The 16,642-nt window shown below is 36.1% G+C and overlaps 1 protein-coding gene across 2 annotated transcripts; it reads left to right on the top strand.

Moving 5' to 3' along the window:
* Positions 1-883: 883 nt before the first annotated feature.
* On the top strand, positions 884-12,516 carry LOC140859401 (protein NUCLEAR FUSION DEFECTIVE 4-like). 2 transcript variants are annotated; one of them, XM_073261070.1, is made up of 3 exons: positions 884-1,655; positions 4,106-5,043; positions 11,547-12,516. In XM_073261070.1, the coding sequence occupies exons 1-3, from the start codon at positions 1,320-1,322 to the stop codon at positions 12,055-12,057; spliced, it is 1,785 nt and encodes a 594-aa protein (XP_073117171.1). In that variant the 5' UTR covers positions 884-1,319; the 3' UTR covers positions 12,058-12,516. The 2 variants fall into 2 exon arrangements, with proteins under 2 accessions (XP_073117171.1, XP_073117176.1); XM_073261075.1 differs by lacking the exon at positions 11,547-12,516 and adding an exon at positions 11,342-11,509.
* Positions 12,517-16,642: the final 4,126 nt, after the last annotated feature.

The raw sequence follows: 16,642 nt of genomic DNA, 5'->3' as shown, positions 1-16,642 counted from the left end.
AAAGCTCTGAGTAAGATTTATCATAACTCTATATCAATACTATCCTATTATAGTATCGATATATGATTCGATACAATACAAGACATATGATTCGATGCAATATAAGACAACATACTAAGCATCGATATAGTATGATAGAGCATACTGATATGGTATGATATGTGATAGTAGAAGACAGTATGGTAGACCATAGCCCCCTATATTATTTTGGAAGGAGACTTTTTGATAGTTGTTGAATGTCTAATGTGAACATTACCTCCTAAGGCCGACTCCTATCCACTGATGCTGGTAAGTGTCAAATAATTTCCATCCTTTATTCTTTTTTGAAGAGATGATGCATGTTTATGGTAACATGACCAATGATTAGGTTATAAGTTATGGAGCTAATCATATAGGACTATTCTATTTTTCTGCTCCTTTCCAAATTTTGAATATTTTTGCATGTTTATTCTCATGGATTTATATAGGATTGGTGCAATATATCTAATTTATCAAAAAAAAAATTTATCCATCTAAATATTCTGACAAAGTTGATCAACTGGATTTAGTAAATCTAACATGATTGCGTCTCCTTAAAAATAGAAACAAAAAAATGTTTTTTTTTTTTTTTTGGAAAGATCCGATCATGGGCCCCACCTCAATGACCTCACACGCTTATCCCCTCAGGAGCTCCGCCAAAAGATCGCCGATGAAATGACGCTGGATCCTGGCAGAAGCCGAGGAATCGTAACCGCATCATCTACCCGGCGGAACCTACGTGCCGGATCACACGTCACGATAATGGAAAATGTTGTCGTGTCTTAGTGGCATTTGCGAAATAATCACAAACGAGGAGTTTCTTTTCATAAGCCCCGGTCTCCTTGTAAAATTTCAAATTCCTCTCGATACCTTTCGGGCGATCTCCTCCCCGGTTCCCTCTTCATTATCTCCTTCTCCTCCCAAATTTCAATCCACTTTTTTTCCCGTTAAATCCTAAAAGAAATCCCCATTAAATTGTCCGATCCCAAATTCTATCTCCCAGAGACCAAAAAGATCGGACTTTTCTTATTAATCCGTGCAGTATTCGTGAGTTCTGTGAAGAATTTCCCATGAAACCGTCTCATTTGTTCGACGAAACCTCTTTAATCCATCTCTTTTTATTCCTTTGTAGCTCTGGAGTATTTCATATAAAAAACAAAGATTTTTTTTTTTGGGAGTAAAAAAGAGTAAAAGATTCAATTTTACTGGGTTTTTCCCTTTTATTACAATCTAAAAGTGACTCCAGAAGGGGAAAGATCCAATCTTTATCACAATTTTTTGAGCTCTCAATCTGAGAAGAAATGGGGAGGCTTCAAGGAAGATTTGGATCCTTCCTGAACAACAGATGGCTGGTTTTTGTGGCCGCAATGTGGGTGCAATCCGTCGCAGGTATTGGATACCTCTTTGGGAGCCTGTCGCCGGTGATCAAGAGCTCTCTTGGCTACAACCAACGCCAGATCGCCAGCCTCGGCGTCGCGAAGGACCTCGGCGACAGTGTCGGGTTCCTTGCCGGCAGCCTCTGCGAGATCCTACCTCTCTGGGCGGCGCTGCTCATCGGAGCGCTGCAGAATTTAATTGGATATGGGTGGGTTTGGCTCATCGTCACGGGGAGAGCGCCGGCGTTGCCTCTGTGGGCGGTGAGTAAAAGTGGATGTGTTTAAATTCATAGCTTTGATTGCTTCTTGTGGGAATTTTCCATTGATGTTCGAGGTTTGTCATGTTCTTTTGCTCAATCGAAGCAGAAATTTGTTGAAGATGTTCATTGGTTTTGTTGTTTTGTGAATTGTGATATTGTTTTTGTTGTCTGAAAACGTATCTTCTTTGCTCTTTTCTATTACTTTGATAATTGGATCTTTAGGGAATTTCTCTGGTTAAATTGGATGCTTCTAATTGTTATTTTAGGTGCCAAGCTTGGTTTTCTGGTCATTGAATAATATGAGAGTTCTTTGATTGACTTTTCTTTCTTGTTTGTATTCTAAATGGCTTTGTCTACCTTCCCACTCAAACGGTGGATGTTTGTTGGACTTACTTGAATCCTTTAATTATTGGTTCTCTTTTTTTTTTTTTTAAACAACTTGCCCCCAAATCTTTTGCATTTGGATGAACTGAATTTTGTCTGGTGAAATATGTAGTACTCATTGTTTTTAGTTCTCTGTCTTCTTGGCTTTAAAAAGAAAAAAAAAACAAAATCTTTTCTTTCGAGTGCACTGCAGCTTGTTGTCTCTATTCTAAATGGCCTTCATTAAATGTTACGGTTATTACTGTTTTTTCCCGTTAACTGGAATTTGTCTGGTGAAATTTTAAGGATTCACTTTTCCTAAGTTCGCTTTCTCCCTGAAAGCGTTGGCAGGGATTGCACTGTGTTGCTCATTTATGTGCTCCAGGAATTTATCCAGCTTTTGGGATGCTCAATTTGCTCTTCTGGGCAATGAGTGAGCGTGTTCTTTTTTAAATTTTATGGATTAAATGCACAAGCATATCAGTGATCTGGTGGCTCTGGGGAATATGATTACTAAGAATGAGGCCTTTGTCCAAAATTGTAGTCAATATATTGCTCAAAGATGATATTCACCATTTTTGGAATTTTTAAAAATATTATAAATGATTTGCAGATGGAAACTGATTTTTCTGGTGGAAATTGTGTTTGGAAGTGATCTGAGTGAAAGGCTAAGTTTGAATCCTTGCATGAAAGTGAGGCTTAGTGAAAGGCTCAAGGCTTTGTATGTCAGTAATAAGTTGTTATCTTATGTGGACTGAGTGCTTGGAGTCAAGAGCTATATGAGGCCAATGTCACATTTTATCAGACATGCAGTTCATGAACTCATAACTACTGACAGTTTTCTAATATCCAAACAAGTAAGCTCTCAATGAAATAGGAAAGAAGACAAACTCCATGAATCAAATTTGAAGAATGATTCGCCTACGATGAAAAAATGTAAATCACCGATTTTATAAATAAAGAACATAAAATTGGCAACCATAAGCTAATAATTACTGGTCATATAACAACTAGATCAAAATTATAGGTAATCAAAATGAACTCAAAAAATATTTATAAAAAAAGAGGGAGATGAAAAAATGTAATAGACAATAAGTCACCAAGCCACATTAAAACAATTGCTACCATAAGAAATCCTATTAACATGTGCTCATCATTGGTTTTCCTCTTAGGCCTCATACTCTGTCAAATCAAGCTTCCTCAAATCTCCACAGACCATCTTAATCAATCAACTCCTTGATTGTTTTCTTTTCTTTTCAGAACTTTACGCTAAAACCTTATTGTCATGTTTTTTACTTTGATAAATCTTACATGTATCATTTCGCTTGCAAGCTTGCATTTTTTGAATCCCTGTAATTCTTTTAGATGAAAATCAAATGAAATTGCTGTTAAATTTAGCTTTCCTCTGAAATTTTGATTCTCTAGTCATGCTTGGACTTGTTTTCAGTGCTACTCGTCTAACAAAATTTTGTCCCCTGTTAAATAATAAATTAGTCTAATAATAGTCAACTCACTTTTATACTGCCAGCTATTAATATCTAGTTGGCATCAAAAGTGTTTTAGTTGCTGAGTAAATCATTCTATACATCATGCGAGTATGTTGTAAATTATGTGATATTTTCATGACAGAATTTATAGTTTATCCTGATTTGTTTTGGTCATGGAAAGAAAATACTTAAAATTCATGGCCTTTTACTTCCAAACAAGAACAGTATCTTTTGTAGTTTATCTCCATGATCCTTATATATACCTACATGCATTTTTTGTGACTTTTTATTTATCCTTATTCTGGACTGTTCCATTTCTACTCTAATTATTATCAAATCACTAGTTCTAAGGTGAAATATAGGAGTCCCAACACTGTTTTATGAAAATATTTACTTGGAACTTTAGAACATTATTTTCTAAGTGTCTTGTCCTCCTTTTTTGTTTGCTAATCTTTCTGTTCAACTAATGACTGAAAAAATATTTTCCATCAGTAATATGTATTGTTAAGTTTTTAAAACTATACATAGGATGCTATCCCACTTTCAGATGATATGATTCCAAAAATATTCATTTTTAGCTCTGCTTTTACCTGTGGTGCAGATGTGCGTTCTTATCTTTCTGGGAAATAATGGAGAGACTTACTTCAACACAGCTGCACTGGTTTCATGTGTACAAAATTTTCCCAAGAGTAGGGGCCCCATAGTGGGAATACTAAAGGGATTTGCTGGTCTGAGTGGTGCGATTTTGACTCAGATATTTGCAATGATACACACATCTGATCATGCTGCTCTCATCTTTATGGTTGCAGTGGGACCATCATTGGTAGTTATTGCCTTGATGTTCATTGTTAGACCTGTTGGAGGCCACAGACAAGTGCGGCCTTCAGATAAATCTAGTTTTATGTTCATTTATAGCTTGTGTTTGCTTCTTGCTGCTTATCTAATGGGCATCATGCTTCTAGAAGATTTAGTTAACTTGAGTCATACTGTGATTATTGCATTCACAGTAATGCTACTCTTTCTCCTAATATTTCCCATTGTCATTCCATTGCTCTTGACTTTCCATTTTGATGTCATTTCTCCTGCTCAAGAATTTCTCTTGCCTGAGACTTCAAAAGGAGAGACAAGTAAGTCAGGTCAATCTGAGGAACAAAATGAGGTTATTCTAAGTGAGGTAGAGGAGGAAAAGCCAAAGGAAGTTGACTTACTGCCTACATTGGAGAGGCAGAAGAGGATTGCCCAGTTGCAAGCTAGACTATTTCAAGCAGCAGCGGAAGGAGCTGTGAGGGTCAAGAAGAGGAGAGGTCCACGTAGGGGAGAAGACTTTACCTTGACACAGGCATTGATAAAGGCAGACTTTTGGCTTATCTTTGTCTCTCTTTTGCTGGGATCAGGATCTGGTTTGACAGTCATTGATAATTTGGGCCAGATGAGCGAGTCGTTGGGTTACGATGATACTCATATTTTTGTATCCATGATCAGTATTTGGAACTTTCTTGGCCGTGTAGGTGGAGGCTATTTTTCTGAGATCATTGTGAGGTATGATTATTATTTCACTTTCTTCCATATCTTCCAACTCATAAAAGAAATAAATTTCTTGAGCACTTTATAACATACATGCATCGAAAATTTTTGTCTGTGCATGACAGCATCCAGATTGATCATTGCTGTTGGTAATTAGCAGAACTGTGAATATTTTTGTCTGAGTGTTTCTTTTTTTTGTTCTTTTTTTTTTTAATTTAAATGCAATTTTGTCGGATACGATGGAGCTTCCTGATACATGCAACAATTGGTTATGTCAATAATGGTAGGTTCAGACTTATTCTGGGATATAGTGGAAAACAGAAGTGATAAACAGGGGAGACAGGGATTTGGAGATGGGGATGGAATGTGATATTCAATACTTGACAATGTAGTGGCTCATGTTTTAGCAATTAAGAGTACCGACTTTAAGAATATGGAGCAGAAATAATGACGTTATAATATAAAGCATGCTAGAAATCAGCTTAATTTGTTAATCTCATGGAGTGACTATTAAATGAAAGGAGAATAAATTTATACAAGAAAACTTGCTTATTACAAACAGCATGTTGTTTTCGAAAATTAGAAAAATGAGTACACTTGGAGCATGTAGCATATGTATGAGACAGATAAATCTGATTACATTGACAGAGTATGAGAAGGAACATGTGGCATCATTTAGAGGTAAGCTGCTGAAGAAGATAAAATGGAACTTAAGAATTGCTATGATTATTGGGAAAAGCCATGTAGCTTATATGGTATGATGGTGGCATTAATTACAAAGAAAAGGACAAACACTAGAGAAGTCATTGGATATTCTAAGGCAATGCATGTATAAGGAGAATTAGTGAAGGAATACTTTGATTCTGCTTACACCCAAAAATTAATTGGTCATCGCTCAACTATAGAAAATGGTCCAAGTTGTTCGATTGATAAAGATCTCATTAATTTATGCATGATACTTGGAAGGGCTACATTTGTCCTCTTGTCACTCATACAAGAGGTCACTATTGGTAGTTTATGCTGGAATTAACTTCCTAAGGGAAGTTAGGAAGTTATTTTGACGAGGAGAAATTAATCATGCAAGAAATCACAAGCAACCATCAAGGACGGAGTTTGTAATGACCTAGGATCTCGTCCAAAAGAGCTAGCCACAAGGTACAACTTAGGTTTCTTGGCCTTGTGTAGGTACCTAAGATTTTTCCAGTGCACAACCAACATGGGATTAGATACATGCATATTCCTCTTGTTCCACTCTGATACCATTTTGACAAACCAGGACCTCACCCTAGCCAAGGTATTATTTGTATTCTTTGGCCTTATATAAGTATCCAAGGTTTAGATATCTAACTAATGAATAGCTAATGTGGGACTAAACACATGCTTGCATGGGTTCTTACAAAGTTGCGACAAGAAACCATACAAAAAAAGGTAGTTGTTGTTGAAAATAACTACCAATCTACAGCATAAGAAAGAGCAAGAAGGCTTCATTTGCTATCTCTCTTACTCTACACATGTGGACATTTGACTATATAAACACAGATAAAGCTTCCATGCCTTTCATATGTACCACAATGAACATCGAGAGGATTTTGCTCCCCAACCTTATTAAAAGTATCCAAATGTGAATTCTTGTTCCACCTCATAGTTTGCCGTGCCACCCTATACCGCCTGGTATGGGGCATACCATAGTATATCAGTATTATACCAGTATGCTGTACCACTCTATACCAATACTACCATACTGTACCTAACCATGTATCGATATTGTAATATGGTTTTACTGCATCGGAGTCTAGTACCGAGACAGTGAAGCTTGTTCCACCTTGTAGAAGATCGAGCGTTAAGAGGATTCTGCATCCTTGGCCCTTATCGACAACTAATTTCTCCAACATGACAACCATTCCACCCTGGAAAATCTATCTTGTATTTAATTACTTTTCTTTCATGTAATCAATCTCTTATTGTGTAGTTTCTTCACCTGTAGTTATTACTTATTTGTTTTCTTTCTTTGCAATATTCTCTTCCTATTGGAAATTTTAAATCCTTTTACTAAAGAAAATTGAACCCTATCTCCTTATCCATCCAATTCTACTGGTCGATCTAATTGATCTAGCACACCATCAACTCCATCGGCCACTAGTTTTTGTTAGGAAATATTTTTGGTATCCTTAGTGGGATATAATAGGATAGAATGCCAAAGAAGAACAAAGGTAGTAAGCCAAGGTGAAACATTCTAAGGGAATGATCATATCAAAAATGCTGAAACCATAATCAATGAGCATGAAAATTATCCTACGCATAGTGAATTTCTGTTGCTGGAGAAAAATGGTGAGGAAGAAACTTGTGATGCTCATAAAATGTCTCATCTAGTTCTCAAGGCTAAGAAGCGGTTAGAACTTCTCAACAAGGCCACAAATTTGGCAAATGGAGAACACCTAATGCGAAAATTGAAGGCCACAGAATGGCTAATGTATAACATAGCAAGATTTTGTTTCATGATTAATTTATAATATTTAACTACTGCTACATTTCAAGAAGTGATTTGGCATCTACATGAGAATGATGCTGTGTATAATTATTTAGCAAACAAATATTATAATCTAGCCGTTAGAAGATTTAAACAACATCAAATAAGATATGATATATTTTGACTAGATTATCTCAAGTTACACAAATCTATTATGTCTGGCATAAGATTATTCACTTATCGAGTGGTCTCACATGAATTGGAAAAATGGAAATGGTCAATTGCTCGATAATGGCCAAATCAATGGTCGTTATCATATATTTCAAAACTTGGGGAAATAACTGTTCAAACTTCGAAGTGGAAGATTGATTCATATAAATATTGATCTTATGAATATATTATGAATATATCCTCAAATCTTAAATCTGGGGACACTCATTTGGAGCCAGTTCACCTAAAGATTGACAATAAGACTATATGTCCACTAATTCGGAACCTGGGAGGCATATTCATTCAAATCATGTGTTTGATTCACTTAAAGATAGAACATATGATTATATGTTCACTAATCCTAATCATGGAGGGTGTAGTCATTCAAAACATATGGTTTAATTACCCAAAAATTGACCATGGGGATATGTGTCCTCCAATTCCCAAAATGGGGGTATAGTTATTTAAAAGATATTGTCCATTTAATCAAAACTCAACCATATAAGAGTGAACAAATTTATTGTCAAGATCAAAAATATCTAACAATCTTAAACAACACCCACAAAAAGCTAGTCATCAAGTAGCAAAAATAATTGAGGAATATTGGTCGAATTTAATTGAAAAAAATCAATTAAATGTAAAAGTGAAAAATCAACCAATAACGGTGGATCAATCAATGCCTAAAAAGATCAATCGACTCATAATAGTTGATGGAGGCTTGGAAAGGCTAATCACCCAAGGCCTAGAAAGGCGAATGGACCACTAAAAGCTAATTGAGCAAGGCCTAGAAAGGATAAAATATCAGTAATGGCTGATTAACCAAGGCCTAGAAAAGCCAATCAATCAAGAGAGGTTGATCAAACAAAGCCAAAGAAGGCTGACCAACCAAAAATAGTCAATTGACCATGGAATACCAATCGGCCAAAACATTTCTTCATGTTGACCAATAATAATAGCATGGATCATGATGATCGATCATGTACAATCACTGTTTTTGTTATTATTATTCATCTTACTTGGTTGTTGGGAGCACATTTATTAATCATTAAAGGTATGCCTTTGGTAACCATAAAGCATGTGTTTGTTCACTGTGCAAAATATAGCATTTTCTAGTTGACCAACACCATTGTCAATAGGTATCAAGATACTTGATCAATCTTCAATAGTAGTTTATTACCATGCTTGACTTACCGTTTGTTATGTTTGATTGATCGTATATCAACTTATGTATATTCTACTCAACAAAAATATCATTTTCATGACTCAATAAAAATATTTCTTTCATTCATTTTCATTAGCCACGGGGAGAAATGTTTACACTAAAAAAACTTAATTGGCAGTGACTGGCTATAGAAAATGGTCAGAAACATTAGATTGATCAAGATTTGATAATTAATTTTTCATGACACTTGGAAGGGCTATGTTCGGTCGCTTGTCGCTGATACAAGAGGCTGCGTGTGTTTTTGCTGGAATTAAGTTTCTAAAGAAAGCTCTTTGGACAAGGAGAAGTTAGCCATGCAAAGAACCACTAGCAACCACATAGGAGGGGGTTACCAAGACAAAAAACTATACAAAAAGGGTAGTTATTGTTGAAAATAACTACTAATTTGCAATATAAGGAGATGAGGAAAGCTTCATTTGCTATCTCTCACACTCTGCATAAACTCATGAGCTATTGACATCAGCACCAAAATGGACAAGGCTTCTATGCCTCTTCTGTGTACCGCGATGAGCATCAAAAGGATCCTGCATTACTGACTTTGGTCCAACGTTCTCCAACATGAAGTCTCATTCTGCTTTGGAAGAGATTGAGTGAGCATTGAGAGAATTTTGTATCCTTGATCCTTACTGGTCTATCCAATTCTCCAATGTGACAATGATTCTACCTTGGAGAATATTTGTCTTATACCCAGTTATTGTGTTTTCATGTAATCAATCTTTTATTGGTTGGTTTCTCTACCTGTGAGTCATCGATACCCTTATTTGCTTTCTTTCTTCACATGTTCTCATCTTATTACAAATTTTAAGTTCTTTCACCAAGGCAAAATCGAACTGTCTCCTGATGGACCTAATCCTACCGATCGACCTGATCAATCTGGCATGTCAGCAACCCTATTGACCTCTAAATTATGCTTTTCAGAAAACAGGCTCATAGGGCAATAGAGCTAGAAAGAAGTTTATTAATATGCAATAAAAGATGTGATTGAGCATATGAGTAGCATGCTGCTTTTATTGATATATAAGATATGGTTCTTTAAAAGGTGTTAAAGACATAGCTAAGCTGAGGGTGAGGAAAACTTGAAATAGAAATCATATTGGCAGGATTTAGAATAGAGTTATAGACTAAATGTGGTAAGATTAAGCCATTAAGGAAGATGGAAGGGTACTGCTGATGCTACTAAAAGAGCACTTCAAGGGGACTCATATTTAGGAAAATCATGAAGAACAGGATATTGGTGTATCTTTGTCAGCCAAGATAAAAAGGCTTTTAGAAGAAAATGGAACTTTAAAGCATTCAGATTAAATGATGTGCCAGTGGTAATATGAAGAAAAGGAGAGATAGGTTTGTTATATATGACTTGCATATTCAGTGAGTTTTGAATTTAGTTACACTAGAAAGGACAGTGTATAAAATTTTAACAACCATTCTGGAATTAAGCTAATAAACCACGTAATGTAGGTACAGTTTCATAGCATTTTCAAAGAGCCCTATTGAAAGTTGTATGTTAAGGCTATAGTCTTGCACACTCATCTGGTGGAAGATTTAAGTGAAGTGATTAAATTTTTCTTTTTCTTATTTCTTATTTCTTTTTTGGTTAATGTGAAGAAAGTGTATGGTACGGTATTGCTTCTGTTTAATTGTGGGCATTCAAAGTAATGCTAGAATTTCATTGGCATGCAAGAATTTCATTTATATGCCATTAAAGCTATGCCTTAATGTGTCAAGGCTTGGAGCTTGTGGTCTACCATGAGTTTCTAGCTGCAGCTACCTTACAGATTTAACATCCCTTTTTAATTTGCAATACTTGTCATGTATGAATTGAATAATGAGTTCTAGTTGTTTTTCCTATCAAACCATGTATAGCCTGGAAGCTAGTTGAAAAATAGATTTTATTTAGTTTAGAAAAGTTAGTAATGTAAAAATGTCTGCAACTTTGGGGAAGCTGGTTCATGTTGTAGCAAATGATAAGCCAACAGAAAAACCACTAAAAAAATAATTTCCAGTTGTGCATGTGTTTTGCATGTATTTCTTGCTTTTTTAAAAAAAATTCCTGCATATTGATTTTAATTTTATCACATGTTTCATACTTTTGTTTCGCAAGTTGCAGTGTATAGCCATGCCTTTAAGATCAGAACAAGAAACAAATTGAGGAAATGTCTGACAGTTTCTCTCTCTCTCTCTCTCTCTCTCTTGAAAATTTGCCACAACTAAAGTTTGAACCCTGGAGCTCTCCTGAGCGGAAAGGAGTGCCAATCAGCTGATCCAAGGCTGGTTGGCTGAAATGTATGATAGGTTGAACACATAATTACTTCACCTAATAAAGCTTTGGGTCTAATTTGTATGTAAATATGAATATTCTAACTACCACCAGTCAATAGTTGTCATATCTTTCATTGATTGCAAATTTTTTGCAGCTTTGCATCTTCTGAAACACATCTGTGGCAATATTGCTCATAAAACTCATTGAAATTCATCACTTGCAAGATCTATTAAGTCATCTTTCCAGTCACTGGGTTATCTGGTATTGTTATCCTCATATCGAACTAACAACATTTATTATTAGTTGCTTTGAATTCCTTGCTTTCTTTTGTCTAATAACACACTACTCTCCCTGATCAGGGACCATGCTTATCCAAGGCCAGTGGCTATGGCAGTAGCTCAGATTCTGATGGCTATTGGACACTTCTTCTTTGCCATGGCTTGGCCTGGAACAATGCACATCGGAACATTGCTGATCGGACTTGGATATGGAGCTCATTGGGCCATTGTGCCAGCTGCTGCCTCTGAGCTGTTTGGCTTGAAAAACTTTGGGGCATTGTACAATTTTCTCACTGTGGCCAATCCTGCAGGTTCACTGATCTTCTCAGGTCTAATTGCTAGTGGTATTTATGACTATGAAGCAGGGAAACAAGCACACATGCATAATAGTTCAGCTTCTTTACTTCAGAGTTTACTTCATGATGTAAGTTTCCAGGTGGAGGAGCCGCTAAAATGCAAGGGGGGCATTTGCTTTTTCTTCAGTTCCTTAATTATGTCCGGATTGTGCATCATTGCAGTTATCTTGAGCCTGATTCTTGTTTATAGGACCAAGATTGTCTATACCAATCTATATGGATGTACTCGCACATGAAGTTTTTCTTTCAGGAAGAATAGAGTCTGGTACTAAAAATGGTTTTTTTCCTTGTATGTACCATCAAGCATCAGATTATCGGATTCAGAATCCTCATTAGTGTCTTATCCATGTTAAAATATCGGAGCCAGATCCCTACCATTTGTAGCTCTCAGGCAGCAGAATTTGCTGGAAAATGGAGATTAATGAAGCCTGCATAATGTTCTTGTTTGAAATTGTCATTTTATTTGTGCAGGCATGAGATGTCATGCTATCATTGTATATTATCTTCAGGAGCTTTGGTTTCCACCCTTATCTTCTTTGTTATGGTTAGTCTGTATTTGTAATTTGTAGTGTCATTAGTATCCATTGTCTTATGACATGGAATTTGGTTGGGTTCAAACTTGGCGTCTACTAATATGTCATTGGAAAAGGTTTTGAGGCTAGCCTCATGGGGCTGGCCCCAAAGCTTGAAGAAAAGCACCATCCCAATTAAAACATCAATAGTCCCCATCTCTCTGCACTTCCAATATATTAAATAGTCTAATAGCAGCACTTCTTCTCCATGGACTAATTAAGATGCACTTCTTCTGTATGGATTAATTAAGATGGTTTTCTTTAATGTACATTATTTTCCTTTTTATGCTTGACTGCGTCATGGAGAACAAACAACTTAATGCTCTTATCTGGTAACTATAGTTTGTCTTAAATTTCCTTTGGATTCTTGGAGTTATATGATTGAATTGCGGTACTTAGTAGGCTCCTATTATGTCCTTAGTTTTGTACTCCAGGCTAAATGGTTTTGATCTATTCTGTGCCAATTCCAAAACTATATGTGCTTGACAGGTTTCACACTGCATCTTTGAGGCCACAAACTTGGATGTCCCAAACCAAGTTGGTGTGTGTGGGGCACTCTGGCACCAGGGGCAAAATGGAAGAATACTAGTTGTGTATGTATTTGCAATGGATACCAGGCCTTACCAACAAGATTTCATAGGTTTTCAGCTTTCACATTCTGGATGGATAATTCAGTGGTAACTTCTCATGGACACCTAAGTTCAGCTAAGCTTCAGTTCTGAAGTAAAAGATGAAAAGAACATTCCTTGATGCAAGAAAAATTCATGGACAAAGAGGCTTTTATTTTTTGAGAGTGTACAAGGAGGCTTTTGTTTGACAACTAGCTAGTTTTATACATTGTTGAAATGAGAATTGTTTGCAAGTCAGTCACTACAGTAAGCCTAACTACTAATCTATTTTTGGAGTCTTCTTACTGCAGTAAGCCCAAGTTCTGATCCATTTTTGGAGTCTTCTTACATTGTGAAATCTTTTCTTGATGTAACTTACATTGTGAAATCAAATAAGTTACCTGAATAACAGCAATGGTTCAAACTGAAGCTGTATATTTACCAAAGTAGTACTATCAGTTCTTCCAAACTAAGCTGTCTCCAAGTATGCAATTGGAGTCTTGTACCCTAACCTTGAATTCCATTAAGATAGCACTTCTGAATGCATCATATGAAAGAGTTACTTACATTTTGTCAAATTAGAAATCTTGACAGTAAAAAAGGAATGATAGAGAAGAATTAATGTAACAAAGGAATGATCATTAAATGTAGTCAGCCTCACAAAAAAGTACAAATAATTTAGTATTATAATACAAACTCAAAAATATTTGACACTCAAGCAGGAAGTTTACCTTCTTTATATATATATATATATATATGAATATGTGTAGTCTAGTGAAGGAAACAGTACCCTAATAATAATAAGAACAAGAAGAAGAACAATAAAATTATTAAAGATCATTATTAGAGTATAAAAAATGATATGGATGACTCTAAAAGCAAGCAAATGCTTGGGCCCCGCATGCAAGAAAATTCCATGCTCAAGGGTTGTGGGATCTAATGGGTGGCCAGAGTGCCCTCTCCCCTGGAACCAATGTCCAAGTTAATCTAACCACGCAGGGTAGAGCTTGTAACCCTTCACCCTAGTTGATCTAACCACCAGGGTAACCCTTTACCCTAACTTAGATGTAACTTAACCCCACCTTCTGCATGGGCTAAAAGTCCTAAAGTTTCAAAACCTCCCTTATATGTGGGTCCCACATGGGTATTTATTAGCATGAAAATCCTTCACATGTGTTGTCCTATTGATCTATATATTCTAGTAAAAATATCAAAAAAAAAGAGAGATTATTCTGTGTAACTTAAAACAGAGATCAAATGTATTTTATATTGCATCCAGATTTATAATAATTCTCGTATCAAATATGATGTACCATTCATTATACATTGCTAAGTATTTTATTTGATACTTTCTTAGTTAGAATAATAAATTGCTGCAAAATGAGCAAAATGGCAAACCAACCCTTGGGTTAGGACATAACCCTTTCATCTTACATGAATAAAGGTAGGTTAGGGTTAAGGGGAAAAAATAATTAAAAAAATAGAAGGTTGTGACCTTTTTCTTTATTTTTCTTTCTTTTTCCTCCATAGGTATTTGGTATTTGGGAATTTTGGTTTTGAGGTGTGAGGGGGGTTTGACCAAAGGTGTTTCAATTTCCCCCCAATTTTTAACATTTTGGTGGGAAAAGATTGGAGTTCGAGGTTTTTCATGCGGCGTCGCGATTCAAATTCCTCCATCGGTCGTGGATTTTATCCGAATGGGTAATCGCTTCTTCCCTTAGATTTCCTTCGCCCTATCTCCTGTATCTTTTTGCACCACCGGCCGTGTTCTCTGGGCGGAGATCGGGCCATCTCGGGGCTTTTAGGTTTTGAGCTCAACCGAGAATTTTTCCGAGCCATCGTTTGTTAATTGCTCTTCAGGACCAGTGATATTTGTAAAGTGATCGAATCTTAGCTTTATGTGGATTTCTTGGTGTTGTTTTGTGCTATTCATTTGCTCTCATGCTCGATTCTCATATGGGGTTTCGGTTTTCCCAACGGCCTGGTGCTTTAAAAATCCGAGATCTTGGGAGAATTATGGATTTTGAGACTTAAAAAGGGTGAGAAAAAATTTGAGTCCCTTTGTTTGTTAGTTTTAAGAAACGGGAAGTTGCCTTTTTTATCATTTTAAGCTTTGATGTGCTTGTGAAATGTGATCTCACTGTTGCTTAATTGACTTTTTTATTTGCTCATCTTGATTGATAGATATTGTCATCTTCTGATTTGAAAATACTCCATCATCAGGTTTTGAGAATACTGGTCTTCTGATTTTAGATTAGGGATCGATCGGTTAGGAGAGGACTGAATGGTGGATATTTATGCGTTTTTACTTGTTTTCACTTGCATTGTCGCTTTATATTTTGTGTTTGGTATGTCATAGAAGCTGAAACGATGGATTTTGAGGGTTTTTTTTTTTTTGCATCTGTTTTGTATTCACTGCACTTCATAAATTGTGCTGATGGTACGTTTTTGACAGCTGAGTGATGAGTTCAATGAGCTTTTATTTGGTTGGGTACACATCTTGCTTTATGCATTGTTCTTGTAATAAGTTTCTGAGGGTCTGAATAAATGATCTTCATATATTTTTGTTTGCTTCTTGTATATATTTCATTCATATTTTTGTTCTTGTAGTAAGGATTTGAGAAATCAAATTAATCTTGATGTGTTTCTGTTTATTTCAGTACAAATACACTTTGGATTTTGTGCTTGTAATAAGCTTTGAAACCTGAATGATTTTTTGCGTGCTTCACATTACAATTTACATTTTGTGCATGTACTTTGTTTTTGAGAAGCTGAACAATTGATCTTAATGTGTTCTTATTTGTTTGGGCACTTTGCACTTTGTAATTGCATTAACTTTTCTTTGGGTGTTGTGTTGTTTGCTGTTTAGGATATGGGAGAATTTACTAGGACCAGTTGGCTTCAGGCATTGAAGAATTTATTGTTTCAGTTAGTAGAAGTGTAGGTTGTGCTGTTGTTGGTCTTGAATGGAGAGTTTATACACGAAAAGACCATTTGTGTGAGGATAGGAGGCAGATAATGGAATGCAATAGAGATGAGGCCCTTAGGGCAAAAGAAATTGCTGAAAGAAAGTTCAGTGCGAAGGACATTGTAGGTGCTAAAAAATTTGCTCTGAAGGCCCAAAATCTCTTTCCATCACTTGAAGGTATCAACCAGATGATTGCAACTTTTGATGTTCATCTTGCAGCACAAGTGAAGGTCAATGGAGAAAATGATTGGTATGCAATTCTATGTGTGAATGCTTCAGCTGATGAAGAGACTGTGAAGAAACAGTACAGGAAGCTAGCTCTCCAACTTCACCCGGATAAAAACAAGTCAATAGGTTCTGAAGGTGCTTTCAAGCTTATTTCTGAAGCATGGAGTGTTTTGTCTGATAAGAGTAGAAAAATTATGTATGATGAGAAGAGGAACGGAAAAGGATTCCAGCAGAAAGTTACTCAACCAAACAGAGATCATTCTGTTCCTAATTCTTCCAATGGTTTCTACAATTTTTCCAAGAACACAACATCCAGTAAAAGAGCTCGGAAGAGTAACAGTGGTGTGGCTCAATCTGCTGTACCCCCTCATCTCATCCATCAAAACTCGATACATTTTGGACCTCATGCAATCGATGCAGGATGCAGTATGAGTACCTCAGAGTG

Source organism: Elaeis guineensis, chromosome 1, assembly GCF_000442705.2.
Source record: "Elaeis guineensis isolate ETL-2024a chromosome 1, EG11, whole genome shotgun sequence".
NCBI lineage: Eukaryota > Viridiplantae > Streptophyta > Magnoliopsida > Arecales > Arecaceae > Elaeis > Elaeis guineensis.
Note: the sequence above shows the minus strand (reverse complement) of the source record. Positions and strands in the feature narration are given on the sequence as shown.

Coding starts and splice junctions, on each gene's coding strand:
- LOC140859401 (XM_073261070.1), top strand. CDS start 1,320: ATGGGGAGGCTTCAAGGAAGATTTGGATCCTTCCTGAACAACAGATGG. Junction 1,656..4,105: donor CGGCGTTGCCTCTGTGGGCG/GTGAGTAAAAGT, acceptor CCTGTGGTGCAG/ATGTGCGTTCTTATCTTTCT. Junction 5,044..11,546: donor TTTTCTGAGATCATTGTGAG/GTATGATTATTA, acceptor CTCCCTGATCAG/GGACCATGCTTATCCAAGGC.